The sequence below is a fragment of the Pundamilia nyererei genome, unplaced genomic scaffold, assembly GCF_000239375.1.
Source record: "Pundamilia nyererei isolate P.nyererei 1_Seehausen unplaced genomic scaffold, PunNye1.0 scaffold00007, whole genome shotgun sequence".
In the NCBI taxonomy this organism is placed as follows: Eukaryota; Metazoa; Chordata; class Actinopteri; order Cichliformes; family Cichlidae; genus Pundamilia; species Pundamilia nyererei.
The window spans coordinates 2,412,194-2,437,941 of NW_005187408.1; the positions used below are offsets into that span (position 1 = coordinate 2,412,194).

The 25,748-nt window shown below is 42.1% G+C and overlaps 1 protein-coding gene across 1 annotated transcript in view; it reads left to right on the top strand.

The window, feature by feature from the left end:
* Nucleotides 1-6,149: 6,149 nt before the first annotated feature.
* Nucleotides 6,150-25,748, top strand: part of pkd1l1 (polycystin 1 like 1, transient receptor potential channel interacting) — a 20,857-nt gene continuing 1,258 nt past the window's right edge. The window contains exons 1-51 of the mRNA XM_013915182.1: nt 6,150-6,452; nt 6,943-7,077; nt 7,235-7,410; nt 8,290-8,433; nt 8,565-8,770; nt 9,991-10,077; nt 10,398-10,461; nt 11,365-11,530; nt 12,003-12,242; nt 12,460-12,592; nt 12,675-12,878; nt 13,001-13,179; nt 13,869-14,072; nt 14,201-14,364; nt 14,460-14,690; nt 14,783-14,950; nt 15,214-15,285; nt 15,365-15,544; nt 15,629-15,706; nt 15,921-16,063; nt 16,354-16,474; nt 16,580-16,715; nt 16,964-17,156; nt 17,639-17,695; nt 17,780-18,130; nt 18,212-18,439; nt 18,592-18,705; nt 18,844-18,995; nt 19,114-19,214; nt 19,450-19,648; nt 19,763-19,846; nt 20,174-20,381; nt 20,756-20,862; nt 21,005-21,104; nt 21,196-21,324; nt 21,453-21,626; nt 21,719-21,905; nt 21,997-22,088; nt 22,194-22,510; nt 22,622-22,706; nt 22,801-22,986; nt 23,070-23,188; nt 23,264-23,374; nt 23,463-23,571; nt 23,726-23,794; nt 24,004-24,089; nt 24,174-24,408; nt 24,515-24,619; nt 24,878-25,018; nt 25,150-25,284; nt 25,468-25,692. Coding sequence (XP_013770636.1) covers nt 6,262-6,452; nt 6,943-7,077; nt 7,235-7,410; nt 8,290-8,433; nt 8,565-8,770; nt 9,991-10,077; nt 10,398-10,461; nt 11,365-11,530; nt 12,003-12,242; nt 12,460-12,592; nt 12,675-12,878; nt 13,001-13,179; nt 13,869-14,072; nt 14,201-14,364; nt 14,460-14,690; nt 14,783-14,950; nt 15,214-15,285; nt 15,365-15,544; nt 15,629-15,706; nt 15,921-16,063; nt 16,354-16,474; nt 16,580-16,715; nt 16,964-17,156; nt 17,639-17,695; nt 17,780-18,130; nt 18,212-18,439; nt 18,592-18,705; nt 18,844-18,995; nt 19,114-19,214; nt 19,450-19,648; nt 19,763-19,846; nt 20,174-20,381; nt 20,756-20,862; nt 21,005-21,104; nt 21,196-21,324; nt 21,453-21,626; nt 21,719-21,905; nt 21,997-22,088; nt 22,194-22,510; nt 22,622-22,706; nt 22,801-22,986; nt 23,070-23,188; nt 23,264-23,374; nt 23,463-23,571; nt 23,726-23,794; nt 24,004-24,089; nt 24,174-24,408; nt 24,515-24,619; nt 24,878-25,018; nt 25,150-25,284; nt 25,468-25,692 — 7,821 coding nt within the window. The 5' untranslated portion in view covers nt 6,150-6,261. The remainder of the gene's footprint in view (nt 6,453-6,942; nt 7,078-7,234; nt 7,411-8,289; nt 8,434-8,564; nt 8,771-9,990; nt 10,078-10,397; nt 10,462-11,364; nt 11,531-12,002; nt 12,243-12,459; nt 12,593-12,674; nt 12,879-13,000; nt 13,180-13,868; nt 14,073-14,200; nt 14,365-14,459; nt 14,691-14,782; nt 14,951-15,213; nt 15,286-15,364; nt 15,545-15,628; nt 15,707-15,920; nt 16,064-16,353; nt 16,475-16,579; nt 16,716-16,963; nt 17,157-17,638; nt 17,696-17,779; nt 18,131-18,211; nt 18,440-18,591; nt 18,706-18,843; nt 18,996-19,113; nt 19,215-19,449; nt 19,649-19,762; nt 19,847-20,173; nt 20,382-20,755; nt 20,863-21,004; nt 21,105-21,195; nt 21,325-21,452; nt 21,627-21,718; nt 21,906-21,996; nt 22,089-22,193; nt 22,511-22,621; nt 22,707-22,800; nt 22,987-23,069; nt 23,189-23,263; nt 23,375-23,462; nt 23,572-23,725; nt 23,795-24,003; nt 24,090-24,173; nt 24,409-24,514; nt 24,620-24,877; nt 25,019-25,149; nt 25,285-25,467; nt 25,693-25,748) is intronic.

Sequence of the window (25,748 nt, forward strand, 5' to 3'; positions counted from 1 at the left end):
TTATTATTATTATTATTATTATTATTATTAAATAATAATCTCCTTATACAGCCGTATAAATTAAATTTAAATGCTCCTGACTTAATGACCGAGCCTGAAGCGCTGGAAGCAAGTTTCGAAAAGACACAAGGACAGTCGAAAGAGCTGGAGTCTGGTGGATTTCCCTGGCCAGGGGGACTGGTGGGTGGGTGGGTGGGTGATGGAGAGGAGGTCGGGGAAAAGCAGCGCCAGAGGGCTTCTGCTCCGTCATGGAGCTCAACTCCATTTGTAAGGGCTTTTCTGGGGACAGGAGAGACACAGTCAGCCCAGTGCTGAACTTTTAACGCACAATCCAATCAGTTATCAACGAAGCAATGACGTGCGCTGACCTCGAGTCACAGCTATGAACCAAGATGGGACCGAGAGTGTTAGGAAGTCTGATCAGAAACAGTCCTGTTGTACTTCATCAATTAACAAGTTTTCCCTCCCCTAGTTGGCCTATAGCTCTGCTTACACCATATTCTTAATGTTAGTTTTTTTTAAATGAATAATTCATTAAGGTTTAACTGATCATTCACGAAACTACGCGAAGAATTTAAAGTGTCTTTTCTTCTTCTGATTTCTGTGGAGACAATTTTGGTCGTGAAAAATATGCAAAAATTTGGTTTATGGTCACACATTAAAAGGAAAAAACTCCAGCCAGTGTGACAGAAATTCTTGCTTTTCGTTGAAAATAACAATGAAGGTGCCCCTCAGCTAAAAAGGATATCAGGTATACGAACAAATCTCTATTCAAGGTCTGAAAGTTGAATTCCAGTTGCTCATTGTCAAAACTTGCCTAATTCCATTACATGAATGATTGAACACGTGCCATGTTGGAGCATGTTAAGGGTATTATTATTATTCTTTTTTATTAATATCATTATTAGTAGTAGTATTTTGCCATGAAACCATGCTCCTGAACAAAATGGATTTAAAGCCCCAGATCAGCTGATTAAAATGTTCCACGCTCTGAAAGCTAATATCTGGACACTGCCCCCTCTATAACACGACGGGTCAGCTGAGAACATTGCACACTATAGAAGGATTTGAACAGGCCACATGCAGCAGTGACCTTTGACCTCTCCCTCCCTCTCCCCTTCATACCAGCGAGTTGGGAACCCAACAGGCTGGATAAAAGCCACCAACACAAACAAACACACGCACTTTAATATGCTCACAACACTGATGGGAAAATAAAAGAATAAAGTCTACCAGTGGCCTGCATGCAGTCAGGCCACTGCTTGTTGACTATCGATTATTAGTACGTCAGTGTCATTTCTCTCTGCCTGAGTCGACAGATATCATCGTCAATAGGAACCTATTTGTCAAACATGAGACAGATGAAGAGCCCGGGCTTTTTCTTCGGTGCTGCAGGGCGCGGAGGAGGCAGAGGACATAACGTGACAAAAGCAGATTTGACTGGATGAGCTTCCTTTCTTCTCCCAGTCAAGTGATTTTTTTCTTTATTGGGCGGTTGAGAAATATAATAGGATGTTTTTTGGAGAGGTGTGGGAGGCAGTGTGGGCCTTTGTCAGGTAAGGTTTCAAGATCCCCCCCCCCCCCTCTCCAGTTCTTTATATCCAATGAGTATGTGAGGCAACACGGGAAGAAAGAGGGATTCGGTTAGGAATAATTTCTGTGGTTAGTAAGAAGCTTTTCCAAATGTACAAACCAAACTAAGCGGACATATATGTAGTCAATGTATTTTATATTCCTTATTAACACATGCTGTTTGATTATGTTCATTATGACAGGCAGAGACTTTAACTGAACTGCCTTTTCTTCTTTTAGCTTTCCTGACTCTGCCAAGATTTTAATAATTGCTACTGCGTTTTCTTTAATTCCCCCACAGCATATAATAAACAAAATATCAACTTGTTTCTGTTTTCTTTTTGTTGCTTTTATTTATTTATTTTTATTTTTTATTTTTGGTAAATCCTATCAAAGCTAATTTCCTGAACGTTGCTTCTGTTTTCTCAAACACACGAGGATCGCTCCTGGTAATCCAGCTTTGATAAGATCTGTGCCTTACACTGGATCCTCGCTTATGATTTGGCCCGACTGAGGCTTGTTTGCACAACGTAATGTGAGCCTGGGGAGATCTTTCCTCACTAGACCCACAGTGCGCGTCAAATAGCTTTTTAATACGCTTGTTTAACTTCTAACTTTAAACATATGTGCTTCAAAAAGAGGAAACAAGTATTAAATATGAATACATCACTGAGATCTAAAATAAAGCAGGGCTCTGGTTTCCTGCTGCTTAATTGCCTAAATCATTTCTGTTTGTGTCACCATTTATTTTTTTGTAATGTATTTGCTTGTTGGTTACTTTCCTGCAGGCACCTGTTCACTCTCACATGTTTGTTCCCAGCACTGCCAGGACTTTATATGCCACGTTTGAACTGTGGACGTGTTTAAAGTGCTGTGCCCGCAAAGACAAGAATCAAACAGTGTTCTGCTTTTCGAATCGCCAGATGAACAGATGTGGGCAGAGAGAAAAAAAATGCAGAAAAAAATAAAGACAAAACATCAGCTGATCGGGAAGAGACGGAGATCCAGTATCTCGTTCATTCATTAATCATCACCAAAACAATCACATGTATTGATATGATGACGTTGGACTTCATTAGATCTTATGAATAAAGTCAGTGTGTACAAAACGCTTAATCATGAATGATCCATCCAATTTACGCCACTGTGTTCGCCTGTATTTAATAGAAAAGAGGTCAACAAGCGGAGTTATAAAAAAATTCTGTGAAGTAAAAATACACCCCAGTGCTACAGGGGTCATGAATTTCCTCACTTTTTGTGTTTTTCTTGATATTTGTCTATTTATTATTTTGGTTGATGAGCGAGTCTCTTTACCTCTTGCGCAAAATCATTGCCTTCATCGCTTGATCGGCTCACCTTAGCATGTTTTCACCGACAACATGTCACAGGCCTGACATCATAAATAAATAAGAATCTAATTATCGTCTTTTCCTCCTCTTTTTTTCCTTTGAATCTCTGTCATTTTCTGTGTATATGTGAGCCACTGTGGCTAACATTTAGAAATATTTCACTCAAGCAAACATGGCGAATTGGGGAGCAGTGTGGCCACACCTGAGCCCCCTTCAACCTACAACAGGCTGGCTCACAAATTGCTTAATTTAATGAATGATCTGTGGTCTGGTTTCCATTTCAGGAAAATATACTGGCGGGGGGAAATCCTTGACTCAGACAGGGCAGCTTTCTCAAACTTAAATCGATTAAAAAAGAAAAGGATAAGAAAAAAAGCACAGTTATTGTATCTGCTATAACAAAAGTCTCTGGAGTCTGTTGAGTGCAGGCCTTTTTGAATCTTAAAGATTTATAAACTAGAATATTTAATGCAATTTGATGAAAGTCTAGCCAAATTATGGGCTGTCCAGGGTTAATATTCCTCTCTAAAACGAGAAATAAAATGGCTACAAAAAAGGAAGCGCAAAGAACCAGGCAACCACTGTCAGGTCTATATTTGGGAGAACTAAGCAGGAAACATCTTTTAGAGCTAGAAGCAGTGCTTCGACTGTCTCCTCTCACCACACGATAACGTAATACTATTTTTATGAGCTTTGAACACCCGGAAAGAAAGTCTGACATTATCATGGGGTGATCTGCTCTGTTATGCAGTTTTGCGCACTGCCTTCAAATGAATGCGCTCAGTTGTGCGCAAATTTAAAAGAAAAAAGAAAAAAGTGACTGAGTTGTCATCCCTCCTCCTCACCCCTAACCCAACATCACTGAGACACAATCTATTTCCATCATCGCTCCACCTCGAGAGGCTCCAGTCTCCCGGAGTCAGCCGTGCTGTTTTCTCCGCTCCGTGTCCTCCTCGGTGGGGGCGCAAAGCTGCAGCCGCTTACATAACGCTTCGCCCGTTCAGGAGGACTCTCCGTTACACGGCCGGTCCTCGAGAATATTTCGTTTTCTGATCAAGTGTTAAATGTTTCGCAGAGAAAGGAAGGCACGTGAATAACGAATGAAAAAAAAGGGGGGCGGGAAGGTTCCCGATTCACGCGGGTCTACAGCGGGGTATTACGCAGCGTCGCCGCCACTGATTTTTAGGGTTTGATTCGAAAAATGTGTCTCAGTGTGTGATCAGTGGGGACTCTTGGGTCTTCAGAGGTGCACGAGGAGGAGGAGGGGAGGTGGCCAAAGCATAAAGCATGTAACACGTTTTCGTTGCAGCTTAATTAATTCACGTGAATCAACCCCACTTCGATTTGAAGATCCCAAATTAAGCTTCACCCACGCAGCTGCTTCACTATCACACACAACTCACTCATTAATATAAAGTACCACAGGTTGGGTTTTGTTTTGTTTTGTTGTTTTTTGGGGGGTGGAATAAGATAAGCCAAAAATTAGTTCCGGTTTCTAGGGTTCCACGTGCATGCCTCCGTGATGTGTTAACGGTGCAAAAACTTCTGGGGACCCCTGAGTGACGAGATGAAACGAAATCGCAGAACAAAGTGCGCGTTTTCAGTATGAAAATACTCTGAGAGAAATGTGTTTGATTCCTCCACTCATGGAGAGATGGCACGGTCTGACAGCGCCCCCTGCCGCTAACTTCAAGCCCTGGGAATTTCTCTTAAAGGGGATGTCGAGCAAACCGGAAGAGCTTTTTAAGGTGGACCGGCGGAGTTAGCTACACGGCGCAGACTTGGTTTCCAGCAAAAGGGCTCACGGGCAAAGCTGAACTCCGAAGAGTCACACCGGTTCCGTCGCGGTTTTGCCCTTTTCGGCGTGACAGCTCAGATAAAATAAACCCACCGAGAGGACGCTTTGTCTCGTGTCCGAGCTGACAACCTTGGATTTCTCAAACTTAGCACAAAATTATCACTGCTGGTGAGATTTCATTTAAATTTACCAGTTTAACGCGAAGCATTTGGAATTTATTTCAGTTAACCAAATAATTGGCGAACCTAACCTGAGCCGAGGGGACAGCCTGAGACACCACACAGTTCTCTGTAGTACCTGTCCCCGTGTTTCCATTTTACTTGTGTAATTTAAAATAAAGCTACACGTGTAGCCCACATTAGACTTCGAATCTAATGCTTAATAAGGTTAATATTTGTGTTTTTAAATGTAATCTGGCGTCGAGCGTCGTCTGTCTAACGACCAGTTTCAAACCGTCTGGCAGGTGATTCAAGGCTGCGCCTTCAGAATATAAACTAGCGTCTCATTCTCACAATAAAACAATGACATGTGATTACTTTGGAATTCTTTCCTTTGTTTGGAATTCTGGTGACAGAGGAGAAACGAGTCTGGAGACATCCTCTGGATCAGTTCGCTTGAGAAAAAGGGGCTGCTGGGCATCAAATCACTGAAAGGCACTGAGTGTCTAATGGCTCAGTAAATATTATAACCTGTACGTGAAGCATGTGACCAGGTCGCTTTAGGCCACCTGAGCTTAGTGCAGTTTAATTCAGTGTCAAGCAGAATTCTTATGATCATGGAGCCGGATCCTTGGAGTAAAACAAAGCAAACACCTGCCGTTCCTCTCTCTCACTGCGGCTTTCCATTTAACGTATCTCAGTTTTCTGCCTTAAAGGCCGCATGATGCTGCTTTGTTGGCCACAAACGAAGCAGCAGTTCAGATCGCTGCAGAGGCTTTATTTGATGCAAGTCTCATAGTCCAGTAAAACACCCAGCCATTGGGTGTCACTGACATGTGACCTTACAGCGCAGCAGACATGCGTTGCTGCATTAAAATCTAACAGTGTTATTATTATTATTTTGCAACGGGCATTTTGATGCTTCCGAAGCAGCTGCTCTCGTATTTAAATTCAAAAACGTCCTTAAGCTTTGCACAAATTATTAGCAAAGGCAAGTGGGGGATCACTCCATCTTCACACATGCAGGTGCAGGGCACCTGAGCCTTCACCTTTAAATAACTAGAATGGTAACACACGCCTTAAACTTAGTAATAACAACAATAGCGTTTCCTGCACAGCAACAAAAGGCCGTGATTTTTTTTTTCTGTTAGATTCCCGATCATTAACGCGATCTCCCTCCTCCCTCACGTGGTCTTTGACCCATTATTTGCATACAGTTACCCTCTCTGTTCACGCCTCCCACACACCTTGTATGCACAGTTGCAGGTCTCGGTGCACCTGCTCCTCTCTCCTGTTCTCTCGTTCTCTCCCACTTGAAGCGTCATCCTCAATCGCAGTTCATCCCGAGTTTCGCTCTATAGTCGAGGCCCGTGTCCGAGCAGCCATGCTCCGCGCTTTTGTCTTCTTTGCACTGCACTCCTTGTCCGCGTTGGCCTCCTCATCAGGTCAGCAGAGTTCACCCTGGTTCATCGGATGCGTCAGCGCGAGCTCTTCCCTCGGATTTCACGGACCCACGGGTGTCGGTGCCCGTGACCTTGACCCGGTAGCCTGCTCTGCACACTGCTTGGATGAGGGGTGAGCTGGTGGAGAAATGCTAAAAGAGCTTTCCGGGTCAGGGGGCATTACAGATGAAGATGAAATGTGGATGCTTGTCTGAAATTGTTTGACAGTGATGACAGTAACAGGTTAAAGAAATATTCAAATTTTTATAGCAGCCTTTTATTATTGCATATTTGAGGCATCATCTGTTGTGTGTAAAAGCACTTAAAAACAAACTCTCAGAAATCTTAATATATTCTCATCCTGAAATAATTTAAGAAATTACAAAAATATTTTTAAATTTATGAATAAAATTTGTGAATAAAAAAAAAATCCCAATAGCAAATCTCTAATACAAAAAACAAACAAAGAATATATATGTATATATATCAAAAGTGCTGTTTTCAAGAAGATGTAACAGAATTTTAAAGCATCATATATTAGAATACCAACAAAGGCTTATTTGACATGTGACATGTGCTCTCAGTATGTAAAACACTAACCTTCACTGTGTTTTTTGTGGAAGGTATGGAGTTGCTGCATTGTCTTCACAGACCTGTTACTGTGGGAACCAGCTCAGTGGTTTGGTGTTTAGAGAGTGTTTCAAGACATCTCCCAGTGAAGGAACAAAGGACGTGAAAGGAGGAAGTGAAAGACAAAGGTGAGGTAGCAGATTGCTTTCTTTTGCTTTTGATGTCTAACTATAGCTGCCGCTTCTCTTCTCATTTAAACTTGTGTTGTCGTGTCATCACTAAAGTACATTTTAAAAGCTTAAAGCAAGAAGCTTTTTGTCCTGGATAACTTCTTTTCTCTTCCAGTACCTTGAACTTACCTCTTGGAAAAGCACAAGATGGAAGCATGGCGCTCTACAGAACTGAAGGGCCAATTTTTCACAACATTAGTGTATTTACTTCTCCAGCAAGACTGGAGGCTGGGAAGACTTTTGTCATTGAAGTGAAAGGAAACCTCGCTGGACGTTCCAATCAGCCGCCAGGTCAGCTGCTGCAGTGTTTTATAACAATGAGGTTCTTTGAAATGCAACTCTTCACCCCCCCGTGCTTTAATTAAGTTATTCCCTGATTTGAAAAGGTTTGCTTCAATGAACGCATTAATTATTAGTTTACACTGGCAGGTATTATTTGCGTATCTGTATCTGAAATTGTTTTAATTTAATTTACTTTTATCCTACTGTGTATTTTCTGTGGTCTCACATAATGTAGAACTTGTAGTTTTGGCTTCTATAAATTGGACTTTTATTATTATATCATATTATTTCTTGATATAAATTATTGCAAGTAATATTATTCATGTTTTCACACAAGCAGACGGGATCTGTAAACTCAGTATTTAAAATGTTTTTTTCAGTCTTTTTTCCATTCTTTATTTTTTAATTTAGATTTAAATGTTTCCTTAAAAATAATTATACCTATCAAAATGTATTTCAACAGAAACTGAACAAGCAGCATCAAACATAAGACACATTTTTGCTGTTACAGTTGTATGGTGTGAAGTCATTACAAGTATCTACTATGTGTTAAATTTTTGATATATATTGTACATTTAAACTTAATATAATTTGAAGAATTTTAATGAAAATTACTTACAATGTATTGCAAATAAATAGGTTTTTAAATTATTTTGATTGTTTTTCTTTTGTTGAGAAACCGAAATTTTCTATATAGTTGCTAGACAATGCTTTATTCAGAAAGTTAATGGACTGCACTGATGCTTGTTAATGAGTTTAAGTATGTTGGAATATATGCTAATAACCTCTGAATATTTGTGTATTATTTCCACGATTTGTAGAATTTTAAGCACTTTATATCAAAGCTCTTTTTTTTATCCTTTACATGATTATTTGTGTGATTTCCAGGCATCCTGGGTCTTAGCAGCCAGGCCCTGACCTATGTCACTGTGGAGTCTCTGGGGATGACCCTAAAGGTCAACGTGACGGATGATGGCTCCTTTACTGTGTCATCCGATTGGATTTTGAATGTTGCAGGCAAATACGAAATAAGTAAGTTCACCAGAGAAAATTTAATGTGTTTGCTGGTGATTTTTTCATCAGTTAATTAATCAAGAAAGGGATTACGTATGAGTAATCCTGTCTGCTCTGTTTGTATTTTTTGTCTTCTGTTTTCTTTTTAGACATCACCGTTTCCAACCCTCTCTCCACACTCTCCTCCACCCTCCACTTGTACATTTTGCCACCCTTTCCAGGGAACCTAACGGTGTCTTTGCTCCACGGCCCCCTGAATGTTCCCTCCTGCATCCCCACGGTTCACTTGGACTCTGACGGTGTAACTGAGGGTGTGGCTGCATATCGGGCCGATCCCGTCACTCTGCAGGCGTTTGTAAGTGACAGATTAGCAGCTGAGTTCTGCTGGTGCTTTACTCACAGGGAAGAAGAAACAGCTTCCCTTTCACAGCCACACTGTCTGAACAGCACAGTGGTAAGTCACACAACATTAACTTATAAATGAGTCTAAATTAATTAACTTGTCAGGTTTGGCTTTAAAAGGAAATAGCTATTTGGGTATTTATAATGGGGAATTGATTTATGTGTTTATTATGTTAAGCTCATATATGCAGTTTGGCCTGTTTGTGATTTTCCAGCAGGAAAATATTAATATAAAAATATTATATATCTAAAATATATATAAGAAAGATGTTTTGCTCACTTGAATTGTCAGCTTTTCAAAGAATTTTATCAGCTGTGAATGTTAGCTTTAAAAAAAAAAGAAAAACGAAACAACCAAAAAATATAAAATAACTGAACATTCAACATATATGATAAATAATTTTTGATGTTTTTGCCCTGTTTTTCATGTATTTTATGTATTTTTTTTAATGTATTTTTAAAAAACCTTTTCTTTAGATTAATACTCATCTGGTAAATCCAGTAACTCTTTTTTTAAAAACCAATTGCATCTAGAGTTTTTCCAAAAGAATCATAACGTATAAATAATAAACTAAAAATCTTGGAAAAATTGCAACAAAGAAAAAAGCTCTTAAGGGAGTTTTATTCAGGTTTTATTACTCGCTTCCTGATTATTTAGGAGTCACAGCTCAGTATGTTGAATGTGCAAAATGTGCATAATCCTCAAAATTACTGATTAGCATAACTACGTATTTGTGAGTCATTACACAACTCTTCTACGGTGACAGGGAAAAGAGCATAAGCAAACCTTGATGTGCTCATTAAAGCTCATCAAAGCTCCTCAGAGCTTAGTTTGTTCAATCAGAGCCACTGGTGTGTTCAAACTGAGATAAAGTAGAAGGTTAAGTGTTCAAACATTATTTAAGCAGTAGCCAACACCATAAATCTGCTGGGTCTGCAGAAGGACTGAAAAAAATGCTGTAACGCTAGTGAGCCAGAATGGCATACATACTTCTGATGCCGGACTGTCAGCTTTGCAAATAAGAATTCATGGAATTCCTCTTCCTGTTGAAGGAACGCAGTTTTCTGTAGGTGACCTGATTTTTTAATCTCCATCATCTGAAATATCCCTCATCCTTCAATGTACTGTCATGTTTTTTAATCTGAAAACTTAACGCTTCTCATCATTTTCAGAAGTGGACCTTCGAATCAGAGGGAGTTCACGCAGTGTCAGTGAATGCATCATGCCTCTATGGGTGGAAGCAGAAGACAATACATGTTGTGAGTTCTCAGCTTTTAGTCATTAAAAAATGCAACGGTTTTGTATGAATTATGCTAGTATTAATAAATTAAAGGTGCAAACAACTAAAACATTTTATAGTTCTCATTTTTTTAGAAAGGCTCAGTATGTTTAAAACAATAGCTGGGATATTATATAACCGCGGGAAATAAGAGATACAAGATTTTAAAAGCATTTATGCTCATTGTGTTCTTTCTTCGATGAGAAGAAAAATCAAATATGAACGGAGATATCCTTTAATCTCACATTGGTGTGTGTCTCTGTGTGTGTGCTTTCTGCATGTGGTCGTGTGGTCTTGCAGGTGGTCTTATCTCCCGGCTGCTCTCACCTTAAAGGGATCTTGTGTGGGAATCATTTAACTTCAGGTGAGATTGTTTCTGTGAGAGCTGCTCACCACCATGAAACACCTGCTTGTCCTCAGCCTCACACTAAATGTAGCCCCCACCTATGAGAGCGACCATGGCAACATCACATATGCTTACAATCTTGTTTGTTGACACGGCGGTACCCTCACACGTCAAACCTTGATAACCTTCACACCTTCGCCCACTCCAGCTGCAATTTGCACTCAATCGCCACTGCTGTAGGACAGCATCACCTCACAGCATCGATCCTCTCCACCGCCATCATTCATCAGTGGTGTCTCGAGGCATACTAGGAGTTCATGCATCCGTACATTCAGAAGTCATCCATGGGCGGTCATGGCAGGCCAGGCACGTGGGGCCGCGAATTATTTGGGGTGTTATTTTCAATCACGTTGCTGTGATAAACAGGGCAACAGTAGAATGTTTCTATCACAGGCCTTTAACCCACACAGTCAGCTCTGTTTTCAAACACAGATCGGAGTCAAGATCCAGTTGGAGACCTGGAGTTAGATATTCAAAAGCATTAGGTTTTATTTTAGAGGTGCACCGGGGTCAAACGTGGCTGCCTCGCTGCTGGTGAGCTCATCACCGCTGTACAGGAAGTGCAGCTACATGACAGGAGCACAGGAAGTGGTCACGGTTTAGCTTTTCAACCACACTAGGACGGTTGCATTTGAGCGTCAGGCTGAGAATCAAGTGTTTTACTTGAGGTGTGAGAGCGTGTACAAAAAACAGGAAGCTGTCACCACAAGTGAGACTAAATCTAAAACGGTAACCACCGAGGAGTCACAGCATTGATGCCAAATGTTTCTGTCTTTTTTTGTTGTTGTTGTTATCTTTAATTAGTGTCATTATCTTTGGTGTGATTTATCTGTAATGACCACGTGTGTCTCTTATCCTTAGCTGTGAGGATTTTTGCAGCAAGGCAAGCATATCCAACAAATACAGATATAATCTTCCAAGCTGTGACTGACGTACCAGATCCAGTGTTCGTCTGGCACTTTGGAGACTACACATCAGCCACAACTACCTCTAGGATCATCACTAGAAAATACCTAAAGCCTGGCAGGTAATAGCGAGGCATGTGCAACATTTTTAAAATAAAATAATTGGAGATTTTTTAAATAAGCCAGAGCCTTAAAAGTGTTCATCCACGGACAAGGTTACATACGTTTTGTTTTTCAAATCCTGACAGTTAAAAAAAAAGTCAACAAAACTGTCACAAGGGTAAAACATGTGAAGTTGGTTTACATGCATAAATTTTAACTTGTAATCTAACAGTCATAACAGAAACTGGCAAACAACTAGAATCACCCAGCCTCTGTTGGTTGGTCCTTCTCAAGTCTTCTAACGCTAAAAAAACGTTCTTCATCCCCACATTATTACGTGCACCAAGGAGGTTATGTTTTTGGTAGCATTTGTGTGTCATTATGTCTTTAAACACAATAGCTCAACAGCTTCTAAATAAAATATGATTAAATAAATCAAACACCATGTGAATTAAACTAACCCCTCTTAAATCCCACCTTTCCTCACCATAGGTATAATGTGTCTGTAATCATGTCACATGGTAAGACGGCCGTTACCTCTGACATGTTCCCGGTGGTAGTCCAGAGAACAGTGAAGCTCAACAGGCTGGTCCACCGGGCCTCGGTTTTGCAGAATCATACAGTGGTGTTCAGTTGCCGGGTAAATATGGGGACCGACATCAACTTCCTGTGGAGCTTTGGGGATGGAACAAGCCTGTCTGGACAGAGCACAGAACGGCACATCTTCCACAGGTGAGTCAGAGAGTTTAACAAGACTTTGGGCTTTCATTCTCCTTGTAAACTCAAATCGGACTTTAAGTTTAGATTAAGTTAGGATTAAGATTCTCTAATTTTGTATTTACCTTTTACAAACTTGTTAGTATGTTTCACTATCTGTCTTTCAGATAAATATGAAAATCACATGTAGCCTAACACAAGTGTGCTTAATAAACATGTTTTTCCTCCTCAGAACGGGAGAGTTCAGAGTGGAAGTGACGGCGTCTAACCTGGTCAGCTCTGCTTCCCTGAGCAGCCACATCTTTGTTGTGGACCAGCCTTGTCAGCCTCCACCCGTCAAAAACATGGGGCCTCTTAAACTACAGGTAGCTCTTTGTCCAGACCTCACAAGTACGTCAGGCGGAGCATAGTTAATAAAAGACAATACAACCTTCTCTTTGCACCTAGGTACGAAGATATGAGGTTGTCCATCTGGGTGTGACGTACGAAACGGAAGTGGATTGTGATGTATCAAGAGGCCTGCGCTACTCCTGGACTTTATTCGACTCTGCAGGCCAGGCAGTGCCGCTGCCTCTCACAGACACACACAGGCAGATCCTCATAGTGCAAAGCCATCTCCTGGAGTATGACACTTATACGGCTACAGCCAGGGTGTGTAATAATAATACAATAATACAGAAGAACTATTTAACGGCCGGTCTCTCCATTTCAAGTCGTTATTTCTGTTGCTATACGATTATTCCGAATGATCGAGGCTTGTGTTTCTCCTGCAGGTTCAGGTCGTCGGCAGTGTGGTGTACAGTAACTACAGCGTAAAGGTTCAGGTGATGCCGAGCCCTCCTGTGGCTTTCATCCAGGGTGGCACCAACATCTTCCTTAACAACAGGAACACCATAGTAACCCTGGATGGGCAGGCATCTTACGACCCTGACTTCCCCACGAACCCACTCAGGTAGAAATTGAGCCCTGACACCTTTAATAGGCAACAAGCCAGAAGCTGTTGCCTCAATGAGGAAAAACGGATAAGAATGTTCACTTTCCTCTGGTTTTAAATGTTTATGGAAGTGGTCACGTTCCCATTCTCACCGCTACCTCTGCTGTAAGTTTAGTGTTCAGCTCAAGGTTTGCTGAGATTTTGCTTTTTAGGTCCTCCTCCTGACTGAGGGTATCTTACTCACTATTTAACTCCTGGATCAAAATTCAGTTTGTCCTATAGCGTGAGACTTTTCCTCTGCCTTGAGCAGTTCATGATGGGTGTGTTCCTGTTGCTGCAGCTGCTCGCTTAGCTGCGCTCTCCAGATCCGCTCCTTCTGAAGCTGGTTAGTGAGCTGTGTCCACAGAAAGCTATTCTCTCTCGTCTCTGTGTTGCAGTTTGGGTGCCTAGAGTCTCATTTGTTTTTCGGCTGCACGTCTGGCCCACATAACATTTGCCAGTAGCATATCTGAGCTGTAATTGCCAAAAGTCGCCAACATTGGGCTCAGCTATAACTAAATAAATGGCAAAAAATGCCAATAAATATGTAAATATTATATTTTGGTGGATTTTCCTACATCTTAGTCATTTTTAGTTGTATTTGTTTCACCTTGAGAAATTTAATGTGTGTTTGGAAGTTAACAGAATTTCTGATTTTCTCTGTATAGCTACAGTTGGGCATGTAAACCAGTGAGCACCATCACCAGCTCCTGCTTCAACCAGCACATTTCCACTTCGTCGCCGGTGCTCAAATTTCCCGCCAGCTTCTTAAAAACCAACTTTGACCAGTTCCAGTTCACGCTCACTGTCCAAAGCGGAGAGCGTTCAGCTTCATCAGAGACCTTCCTCACTGTAACATCAAACCTCATCGGGTGTGACCTCTTCATAAAGTCTCAATTGAATCACATAACCGAACAGAATCAAATAGAAGTGTTTGATTAAAAGCAGCACTTTAATTCTTAAGTGACGTTTAACATGCGCCTAAATGCATCCGATCCAGGAAGCTGTCCATTTACTGCCCTGAGTGTCGGGGAGACCGTGTGAACTGGGATCAGTCGTTCTCTGTCGGCACCGTGTGTGAAGACTGCCACATTCCTGCACGGCACATCCAGTACACCTGGAGTCTGTACCTGGTCAATGCTTCATCCAAGCCTTTCACAGAAGGTAAATTCAGTGCCACTTTGCAAGAAAATTCCCCCAAAAATTCCCCTAAAAATGGAAATTAAATTAAAAAAGTAAAACCTTGTGTTCTATTCTAGTCCCGTTTTGCCACACAGTAGATCTCAGCACCATGTCTGCCATCATGGAAAGTCCTGCCACCTCTACTCTACACCCTCCTGTTACAAATGTGTCACAGAACACCCAGACGACCCCTTATTCATCTTCTTCACCCGTTACCGTGGCTACCTTTGAAACCAGAAACGGTGATGTGGACCTGGCTGATAGTGGGGCATCAACAACCAGGAGTGGAGACACATCAGACAAAGCTGGTGTGTTATTAGCTGTATAAACAAATATATATATACATGACTTGGAGCGTACCACTCTGTCACTAAATGTGACTTCTTTCCTCACCCCGCAGGTTTGCCAGAGTCTAGTCCACGTGTTCTCAACAATGATGGTGTCCTATATTCCGACTACTTGATCCAAGGGGACATTAGCAGTGAAACTTCAGTGGAGTCTGACTCCTCTGCCGACTGGGACTTTTCTTTTCGTGTTCTGGAGAGTAGCAATGCGGGTGGTCGACTAGGTGAGAAAATCTAAAATCGCCATATAAGCTCAGTCTATTTAAGTTATATATAATTTGATGCTGTTAGCACAATTTAAACGGATTAAATTACAATAAAAATACAGTTTGTGAAAGAGTTTTACCAACCTGGAACCAACATGAAGAAAATTCCCATCATAAATAAATAACTTTTTCCAAATATAAAGAATATTTTTCAGTTATATGGGGCAATATTATGTTGCTTGACTGTTATTATTATTGCACTAAAGCTGGTTCTGTTACAGATCCAGATTATGGTGCTCCCTTTCCAAACGCAGAGGAAGGCGACCCAGGGATGTCAGCAGGGAGACCCAGAGGTACAGTTCATATCTACAATCACTGTTTATTTCTTATCTGAGATGGTTTTTACTGGTACTCACTCACGATCGTTCCCAGGTGAAGATGGTGAGCGCTTCAGTGCAGGAGACGTCTCGATGTTTGATATGGGATTACACAAAGATGAAGGGAGTAATCTAGTGGATTCTAAGCCTTTTGTGGCAATTCAGGCACCGACTTTGCTCGACTTACCTCGAAATCCTCTGAACAGAGGCCTCTTTGAGTCCTTTACTTACACAGGTACATTATGCAGAAAAATTCCTGCTTCTGTGCCACTGTGTCAGCATTTAGCCATCTTTTTTTCCCTTTTAAAAATCTCTACAGGAATCTCCTGTTCTTTTCTCAAGATCAAGCCCTTCAGTCTGAGGCCCAGGAGCAGATACATGTTGGAGGTCACTGCCAGTAAGTTTGAGATGGCTACATATAGACCAGCCCAGGCGAGAGTTATTAGAGATTTATAAAACAGGATAATGGGACAAAAGGACAAAATCACAGACATATATTATTTTTTACATTTACTGCAGTACTTTAACTTGAACATTAAAATGCCCACATTGCCTTTAAAGTCAGTCTCCGTCTGTTAATGATCCTCTCGATTGTTGTCTGATGAATTGAGAATCTCAGAGCAGGCGTCTGGGCCGGACTCAGCTGTTCTTACAGACCAATCCTGTTCCAGAGGGCTTGGCGTGCCAGGTGCAGCCTGTCAGAGGACTCGAGTTACACACACACTTCAGCATCTTCTGCACCTCAGGGAAGGAGGTATTTTCTGTCGCATGCTTTTAACACTCTTCCTGCTTTGATTAAAGATTTTCAAAGTGCATTTTTATTACAAGACATTGCCACTCAGTGCTTGAAGTTCGGAGCTGTCTGCCGATGATTGAAGTAAACCTAACCTAATCCATAATTTTACTAATTGATCACCCCAAATTTTTTGACCTTGGTCCTGGCATGCCAGTCTTCACAGAAATGTGTGTGTGTGTGTGTGTGTGTGTGTGTGTGTGTGTGTGTGTGTGTGTGTGTGTGTGTGTGTGTGTGTGTGTGTGCAAAAGGACTTAGTGTATGAGTACAGCTTCAGTGTAGGAGACCGACTCCCCAGGACACTGTACCAGGGGAGAGACTTCCAATATTACTTCAGCCTTCCTTCAGGTGACCCCAGGGATGACTATAAAGGTAAACACACAAAGACACACTGTTGCTTAAGGAGCATTAACAGAATTTTTATTTTTCTAATATTTTCTTATTTTTTTATTGCTCTTATTACTGTTGTCGCCGCAGTAACTATTTACACAGAAATAAGAAGCAGCACGTATGGGTCAGCCACCAAACCCTGTCCTGTGACAGTACAAGTCCAACCAAGCTTCCTCAGGGACACCTCATCTTCCTCTTCCCATCATGATCCTGATCTTGAGCTGTAAGAACCCCCATGTGATCATATTATGATGATATGATATGCAGATGTCTCGTGCTGTCTACTTAAGAGGGCCTGCTGGTGATTTAAATAGCACTGAGCTTGAGCACACTCAGGGATTTTATGCTGTCAGCCAAAAAGCTGCTGTTAAGAACGACTGTGTGTGTTAAACTACAAAGCATCAATCTGAGCAAGTCAACAATAATATAGATTCTATAGAACATGCAAATCCTTACTTTCACCATCTCCAGGTCGGAGTCCGGTGTGAGGAACCTGTCGGCTTTGGTGCAGCTTGGGAACAGCGTGGAGATTCGTAACTACATCAGCCTCCTCACCAGCATCCTGAACAGACTCAGCCTGGAAACAGAGGCCAACACACATGCACAGAGGCACATGCGCACTGTGCTCATTCGCACCTTGTGTGAGCTTGAGAGCAGCGATCAGGTAAACACACTGACAGCACAAGTGATGAAACACAACAATGTTCTTTTTCTGTTTTACAGCCCCGGCTCTCTGGGAGGAAGAGCGGTAGCATTAAAATCGAGTTTTGATCAAAGAAAAGAAAAAAATCAAGCATCTCACGTGGCTCTGAGGGGAAAGAGAAGGAAAGAGAAGAGAGCAAAAGACAACTAATCAATGCTCGTTTAAGCCTCTGAATGCAATACTGGTGTATAAACAGGTGGAGGTGAATGAAGAAGACACACCCAGTGCATAATGGGATGCCCCCAGCAGTCCTAGTGTACTGCAGCATAACTAAGAAAGGGTTCAGGGTCACCTGATCCAGTCCTAACTATAAGCTTTATCAAAAAGGAAAGTGTTTTTATGAATGAGGCATGTTGTATAAAGTGCTTGGAGTGGAAGTAGAAAAGTGCTGTATAAGAACCAGTCCATTTACTGTTAATCATTCAGTTATGTTTCCATTCTAGGAGTCAATGACAGACAATATTTGCATTCTGAACGACCTGCTACGAGTTACAAGTCAGGTGAGTGGTTGGACTCACAAAACCAAACTGGGAGCAGGGTTGTAGATGCTAGATTGTTTCTAATACTTCCTTTATTCCTTTTAGGTGACACTAGCAAGTGCCAAACGAGTAACAGCTCACATTCAGATGATGTCCGAGCAGTTTTCTGCATCTAGCGCTTATCGCCACTACATTATAAACCAGAAGGTGCTCAATACAGCGCTCACCCTGCTTTCACACAGCCTTCAGGTGGTGACTACTTGCACCTTCACACCTGACATTACACAAGAAGACTCAACTGCTGATGGAAACCTAAGAAATGATGAAAACACTCCAAACAGCACTGCAGTGAACTCATCCACCAGTGGCCACATCAAACAAGGACGTTCACCTCCAGCAAAGCAAGCGGTGATGCTCGTAGCTGATATTCTGCAGGCTGCATCAGAGCTCATGCTGGTGAGACAAAACACATTTAAAACTATTTCTCCACAGTTTTAGTTTTTTAATGAAATTCATCCTCCTTTTCTTGTTTTCCAGAAGTACATTTTGTTTCATGAGACCAAGGAGCACAGAGTTAGCAGCAGCCTCATTAATTTGTATGCTGCATCCCAAAACAACACCTCCACAGTCATAAACAGTGGCTCAGTCAGGGTCTACATCCCTGCTTCTTTCATCCAGATTCTGTTTCTCCAGCATGGACCGTGTGTCCTCACTGTGATCACCGAGCTTGCTCACAGTCCTTACACCTGGGCCAATCCTACACAGGTGAGACCTGCTCAGTAGTTGCACATACAGTGATTTAACATCTATACCATCAGTGAGACTTTTAACTCTAACCCCTTTATCGGTTATTTCATGGTTCAGCTTAACAGGGTTAAAGGTGAGACATCTCTCTTACTTATTCTTTGGATTTCCAGGTAAGTGGACCAGTGGTTGACCTAAGTCTTTACAAGTGCAACACGAGGAGAAGGATCCACGTTTCCTCCCTCATTCAACCATTCAACACCGAGCTTCGTCACACACAAAGAAACGTGAGCAGCTGATTGTCCTTTTCTTTTGTTTGTGGAAAATGAGAGGTTCTTCATAATAAGATTTTGTTAAAATAAATTCTTAAAACGTGCAGTGTTGTATCTTTACTCCAACAACACGAGACTAAATTTCTGCTGCAGAAAAGCTCCTCGTGGGAGTTCACCCTCCTGCGCAGCCGGGTCAACTACCACAGCTTCAACATTACCCAGGAACACTTGCTGCAGTCCATCCAGTTCACTCTACTCTTCAGACCCACGACCAAAAAGGCGTTTCCCCTCATGGTGCTCTTCAGGTATTATTACAGCACCGTGTTATACTCATACTCAGATAATAACAGAATAATTTGAATGAGTTTTGACTGAAAGGTGAGACTATGGCACATATCTAACCGTGAGTGTCCGCTGTATCAGGATGTTTGAAAAGCCGACTCCTAGAATGCACCATCTGCGCAAGATTTACAGGTGGGAGAGCAACACCTCACGCATCACTCTGCCCTCATCCTACCTCAGCGGTAAGACCATTTTCTGTTTCTGACTCTTCTGCCCTCCTGGTCTTTCCTTCTGTTAAATTCTGTCCTTTTACAAAGTATTTTTAAGACTGATCATCTCAGTTAAACTTAATAGAAATCAATTGATCCATGTATGTTTTAGCTGAGTAGTATGAGTCAGTCAAGTCATCTTTCTAACATGTACGTGCTTTGAGTAAGTTCGCTGGGAAATATTGTAACAAATTCCCAAAACTTCCAGCTGCAGGTGTTGGTCACTTGGCACTGCTTAATGCTGATTTTGGTAAAGCACCCAGAGCCAATCACCTGACTGAAGAGATAAGCTACAGTCTGACAGTGGACAGCAGTCTGTGTTTGTCCTGGGACGGCCAGCAGGGGGCTTGGACACATCAGGGCTGCAGAACACAGCTAGCAGACACAGATTCAGCTGTCAGCTGCAGGTAAAGCATGTGAGTGTGTCTGTGTGTGAGAATATAAGAAAACAAACAAACACTAGAGGACAAATCTGGATGCAGAGGTGATTAACATGCTTCTTTATATTTGCTGAATCCTAGCTGCCACCGTTTGAGACCGCTGACTGTGAAGCAGCAGCAGATGCAGAGCATCCACAGCACAGCAGATGTGAACCCGTTCCTAAGGTGACCAACCGAGACCTGGAAAATAACAAAAAACACTGATCTGCACAAATATTTTTACATGCATTTTACCAAAAAAAAAAGGGGGGGGGGAAGAAACAGTAGGATTTTTTTGCTCATCAGGTTTGAAACGTAATAAAATGAAACAGGATTGCTAGATTTGTTTTCTTTTATTTGTATTTTGAAATATATCAACCTCTTGACCTGTTGAAGCTAAGTTTCTTTTGCAAACAAAATGTAGATGAAAAATAGAAATATAACATTAGTGTTGATATTTAACGCATCCTCTAAGGCATCTCTCTCCTTCTCTTTGCTTCTCTGAAACCTCAGCGCATCCACTGATCTGACAGTGCTGGGCATGCTGTTGCTGTTCGTGTGCCTGTACGTCGCGGGGTTGGCGGCGTGTAAAAGAGCTGATGTTGTTGCAACGCAAAGTCAAAGGGTTCACTACCTGTCTGACAACTCTGCATCTGATCCGTATCTCTACGCAGTTACAACCCACACGGGTCTCAGCTCTGCAGCCCGTATGAGTGCAAAGGCAGGGCTGTTTTTGGTTTCTTTCAAACTTATCAGCTCCTTTGGTATTTAGCTGTTCTCAAAATATGCTCCTCCTGGATCCTTATGGCCACTGTATTTGTGTATTTCATTTTTTGTTGTCTTTCTTCCCATTTTCCCATTGTTTTCCACATACTATTCCCTGCATACAGAGCAGGTAAAGCAGATAAACTGTAACACTCCTCATTCTGCAGCACCTGATGCCGTTTGACATGCTTTATTAAATTATCTGAATATTTTTCGTACACTAATTCAGAACATGTTATAGATTAGTGTAAGAGAATTAATCACATAAAAAACGTTTTGTTTCCCAGACTAATGTTTTGTTTTGTTTTTTAATCTTTATATATTGACCAGGTGTACATATCACTGTATGGTGAAGATGGGTTCTCACAGACAAAAGAACTACATGTCCCAGGATGCACTCTGTTCAGGAGGAACTCTAAAGACATCTTCATACTTAGGTAAAATCCTCAGTGATTTAGAAACAAGTTTTTTTTCTTTGTGTTTGTGTTCAATATGTAAGAAAAAGGGAGATAAATCAGTGTAATTTTTCATTATCTCATTACCACGTGCTATAATCTCTGTGTCTTCGCTCCCCCACAGTGCAGCAGAAAGCCTGGGCCCAGTGTGGGGGGTTCACATCTGGCATGACAACTCTGGACCTTCCCCTGATTGGTACCTTACACAGGTGGAGGTATCTGAGGTAATAAAAAAAATCCTATAACAAAAACTGTTTGTGAACACACCTTTTCATTGATGAGTGGACTTTTAAGGCGGTTTGACTTGTTATTCAGGTGCTCAGAGGGCATGTGGTGGGATGCTCTTGGCTGTTTGCTGCCCAGTGCTGGCTGGCTGCGAACAAAGGTGATGGCCGAGTGGAGAGGATGCTGCGTGTTTGCACTCAGGGGATAAACTTTGCTCAGGTACAACACTCATGTTCACATAAAAACTATTTTCGGCATCGTCACAGTGAGTTAATCTACACTAGACATAAACCTTAATGTAATATTTGCTGCTGTGTCACCCCAGGTCTCCCTCTGTGTAATTGCAGATGCTGCGTCTCAAGCTTAATGACTACTTGGCTGATTTCCATACGTGGGTATCCGTGTACAGCTGCCCCTCTCCCAGCTCCTTCACACATACTCAAAGACTAAGTGTGTGTCTGCTGCTGCTGTTGGGGTACGCATGTGTTGGTGCAGTAATCGTCGCACAAACGGATGATCAGGTAGGCCCTTAAAGTTGAAGATTTGGTGAGCAAGAGCTCTGAAATGCCTTACCTACAGCTCAATGATGCATCTACTTATTTTGTATTTGCAGCCGCTGTTTGCGTTGGGTTTTGTCGATGTGTCCGCTGGTGCTGTAACAAATGGGCTTGTAAGCGTGGTAGCTGTGCTGCCCGTAGCAACAGCGGTGTCTTTCCTGTTTCGACTGCGTGCGGTACAGCCGACGGGGTCACGAGTCCATCGTGTAAAATGCAGAAAGACTGAAAAGGAATATTCTGAAGGTAAATTGGTTTTCTGTGGACCTCTTTTTGAATTTTGTTGTGTCCTTTCTTGAATTGTTCATTATCCTTTTATTTTATCATCTCCTCACAGACCCCCTCTCACTAAGCGACAGCACGTTTGACCGCCGTCTCTCCTGGAGCAGCCTCCAGCAGTGGAATGAATCCTGGATGCAGAAATACCAGGTTACACCTCAGAATAGTTTCTGTATTCCCTTCTTTTCCATTTCTCCTCATTGTCATTCTCACAGCTTCTAACATCACTGCCTGACCTTTCTTTTTCTGCTGTAGGACGCAGACCTGTCGGTTTCATACAGTAATGCGGATGAAGCACCCCACAAAAAACAGTCTGAATTCCTTCCTGACAGCAGCAGGTTTCACGAAACCCAAAGAGCTTGTTTGTCCAGGGCAAAAGATGAAGGTCAAAAAGAGAAAGGTCTCCAAGGACGATGTTCACCAGACTCTTCCTCTGAGAGAGGAAGCTATTATGATGCCACCGACAAACTGAGAGAAAGACCAACATGTCAGCGGCGTGTCTATTTGGCCTGGACTCTGTGTCTGCTGTTGTCCCTCTCCTGCCTGGTGCTCTCTGCAGTGCTGGGAATGAGGTAGTGAAAGTAATGTTCATTGTGATGTCTGCTGTTTTATCTGTTATAATATTGTATCACGGGTGTCAGTGTCACGCTGTTGAAGCCTCTCTGTGCGTTTTGATGTGTTAGGTTTAACAGTGGCAAGGTTCTGCTTTGGGTCCATTCTCTTTTCATCTCCCTGATGTCTTGCATCTTCATCATTCAGCCAGCTTTGGTAACATAATATGTGCTTTTTATAATCAGCTACACAACTAAATAATGGCACAAACCTTAAATAAAAATATCATCTTGATGTTTTTCTTTTACAGATACTTGCAGTGGCCTTGGCTGTTTCCTGTTGGCACAGAAAAACATCAGACTTTCATACTTTTTTCAGATTGAGGGAATTCAATATTGAGGCTATGAAACTTTGGAGCCACAGAGGCATTAATGGAGCTGAAGAGCAGCTTACTGAGTCTGCTTTTCCCTACAGACGACGCTCACACCTTAAAAAGGTAATAATCAGACGCTCGTAGAGTTTAATGTTGTTCTGTTTTTTTCCTTCTGCAATGTGAACTCGGTTATTTATCGTTTACAGCTGCTCCGAGCTCGACGGCGAGCTCGGTACCTGGGTCTTGTACGGCCACTGACTCTGGCAGAGCTGAGGAAAACTCATAGGAGGAAAAGAAGAGAGGCTGTTATTCATAAAACCCTGAGGTGTGCTTTTGTGAATGCATGCGCACCCCTCTATATTTGATGTAAGACTTTTAAGTGCTTTTCCTTCTCATGCAGGGATTTGTCTCTCAGTGTCGCCATGCTTTCCCTGATGATGTGTATAACCTATGACAACTCATTCAGGGAACATTACCAGCTCAACAGAGCTGTCAGAAGACACTTTGTGAGGTAGCACCCGAACACTCTTGCTGTATATCTCACTGACATTCACACTTACTTCTAAAGCAGAGAAAAATCTGATGTTATCTTTTATTAGGAACCGTGATCATTCATTTATGTTGATACAAAAGCATACGGAGTGGTGGAACTGGTCACAGACAGGTCTGATAGAGTCACTGTACGAGCACACATCAGCCAAAACAGAGGTAAGCTATGACTTTAAGCTCCAAAGGGACTTAAAACTCCAGGTTGGTGAAGAAAACTCTGACTACATGTTCACCTCTCTTTGATCCTTCAAAATTAAGATTAGTCATAAAGTCAAACCAAAGCACCACATCTTGACATTCTGATGTCATTCAGCAGCCACATATTGTGATTGGAGAGCCAATCCTGCAGAAGATTGAAATATCTGACACCTCTCCAACTGAGGTTTGTGACCAAAGATGAACTGATAGAAGGATAGATTCATATTTTCTTACATTAAGGAATGCGTGACTTCCTGCACTTATAAGTACTCACAATTAGTTAAGAAAAATGCTGTACTTTACATTTGTTAAACTTGTAATGGCACTGTAAAATCTGGATTTCTAGATTCTGTCTCTGTACTTTAGTTGTGTTTCTTGCCTCACAATTTCCAGGTACCTGTTATGACTTCAACAACGCTATGCGGTCGCCTTAGTTGTTACTCAGGACCAAGCGCTACAGTTGGCTTAGGCCACACAAAGTGAGAGATCCACGATGGAAACTGTTGATTAACTCACCTTGTTTTTGCTTCCAAATAATGATCAGTTCTCCTCCTCTCCTGCAGGTCTGATTCCGCATCAAAACTGAAACTTCTGCGTTCAGCTGGCTGGTTGGACGGACGGACGGTGGCCCTGAAGGTTCAATTCACCTTGTACAGCCCCGCACCGAACTTGTTCACCAGTGTGACGCTGCTTGCTGAGCGCAGCCCCACCGGTGTCCTGCTGCCCTCTGTGGAAGTCCATTCAGTCAGAGTACATCACACTCCTACTGCCTGGGACTATGCTGTTATGGTCTGCAAGGTAAAACACTACACTAACTTTTAGACTGAGTCTTAAAAGATGCTACAGATTAAAGTTTACAACACATTTGAATACATTTTTTTTCTCCTTCCTCCCCTCTGACCAGCTTCTCTTCCTCTTCTTGTCTCTCATACAAATCTCATGCCAAGTGTCCAGTATGGGACAGCAAGGGCTGATTGGATACTGGACAACACCTTGCAACTGGGTGGAAGTAAGTCTGCCCGAGACAAAATAATCATTCCAGCATAAATGTTTGTAAGACTTTAGAAAGCAGGCGCACACACCAGCTCTCAGTCAGACGCACACTAATCCAAACAAGATCACGACGACCTCACTGGAAGAATAAAGTAACCTGTGGCTGTTTGTCTAACAACCCTGACAAGCAAAACACACAGAAATATTATCTGAAGGTCAAATTATCCATGAAGCACAGTGAACGCAGCTTTCTCCCTCTTTCTGTCTTTTGCAGGTCGGTGTGCCCACAGCGACACTTGTGCACTATGTGTGTCACATTTATCACTCCGCTGTTATCATGAGCGTTGCAGAGCTGCTGGAGAGAAACAACCACAGAGGCCGTGTGGACGTTCGCCTCCTGGCTTCCTGGGAACAAGTGAGAGAAGTTTACAGCACCTTCTCTTGGAAAATAAAGAATAAACCCTGTGAGGCGAGCATTATGAGCGGCTTGTTTGCACTGTAGTTAGAGTACATTTTAAGAATGCAGAGATATGTTTGCCTCTACAGTTTCTCCGTACTCTGCGTGGCATCATGCTCTTCCTTCTCACCATCAAGTGTGTGGCTGTGCTGAGGGTGAACAGGACCTTTGCCACCCCTGCTAAACTCCTTTCCTGCTTATTCTCAAGTCTTTTATGGCCAATGGTAAACACTTTATAACTCTCCTTAGGAAAGGTCTTCACTCCAAGCACTGTAATAGTACTTGCTGCAAAATAAAGCAGTTGACATTTATTGCACCTACATTGGTGATATTTGATATATTTTGTACTTTATGCAAAGTGTTCTTGCCAAAATGACTAGAAATTGTTGCATCTTCTCTTGTGCTAGATTTCAGGTGTGATCCTGCTGATGGCATCGTCCTGCTTGGGTCATCTGCTGCACATTCAAAGCTCCTGGGCAGTCAGCCCTATTCACGTCCTCCTTAGGACTCTGCCCTGCGTCCTCTACCGGGGACTCAGAGCCACCAGCAATAACAGAGGCCTCCTCCACTCTGACTGCGATGTATTTACCTGTGGAGTTCTGTATCTGTCTGCTGTTGTGTGGACAGCAGTGGTACATGTTTCCCATAATATTACTTTTTGTTTATGTGGTTGGTTGCTTTGTTTTGT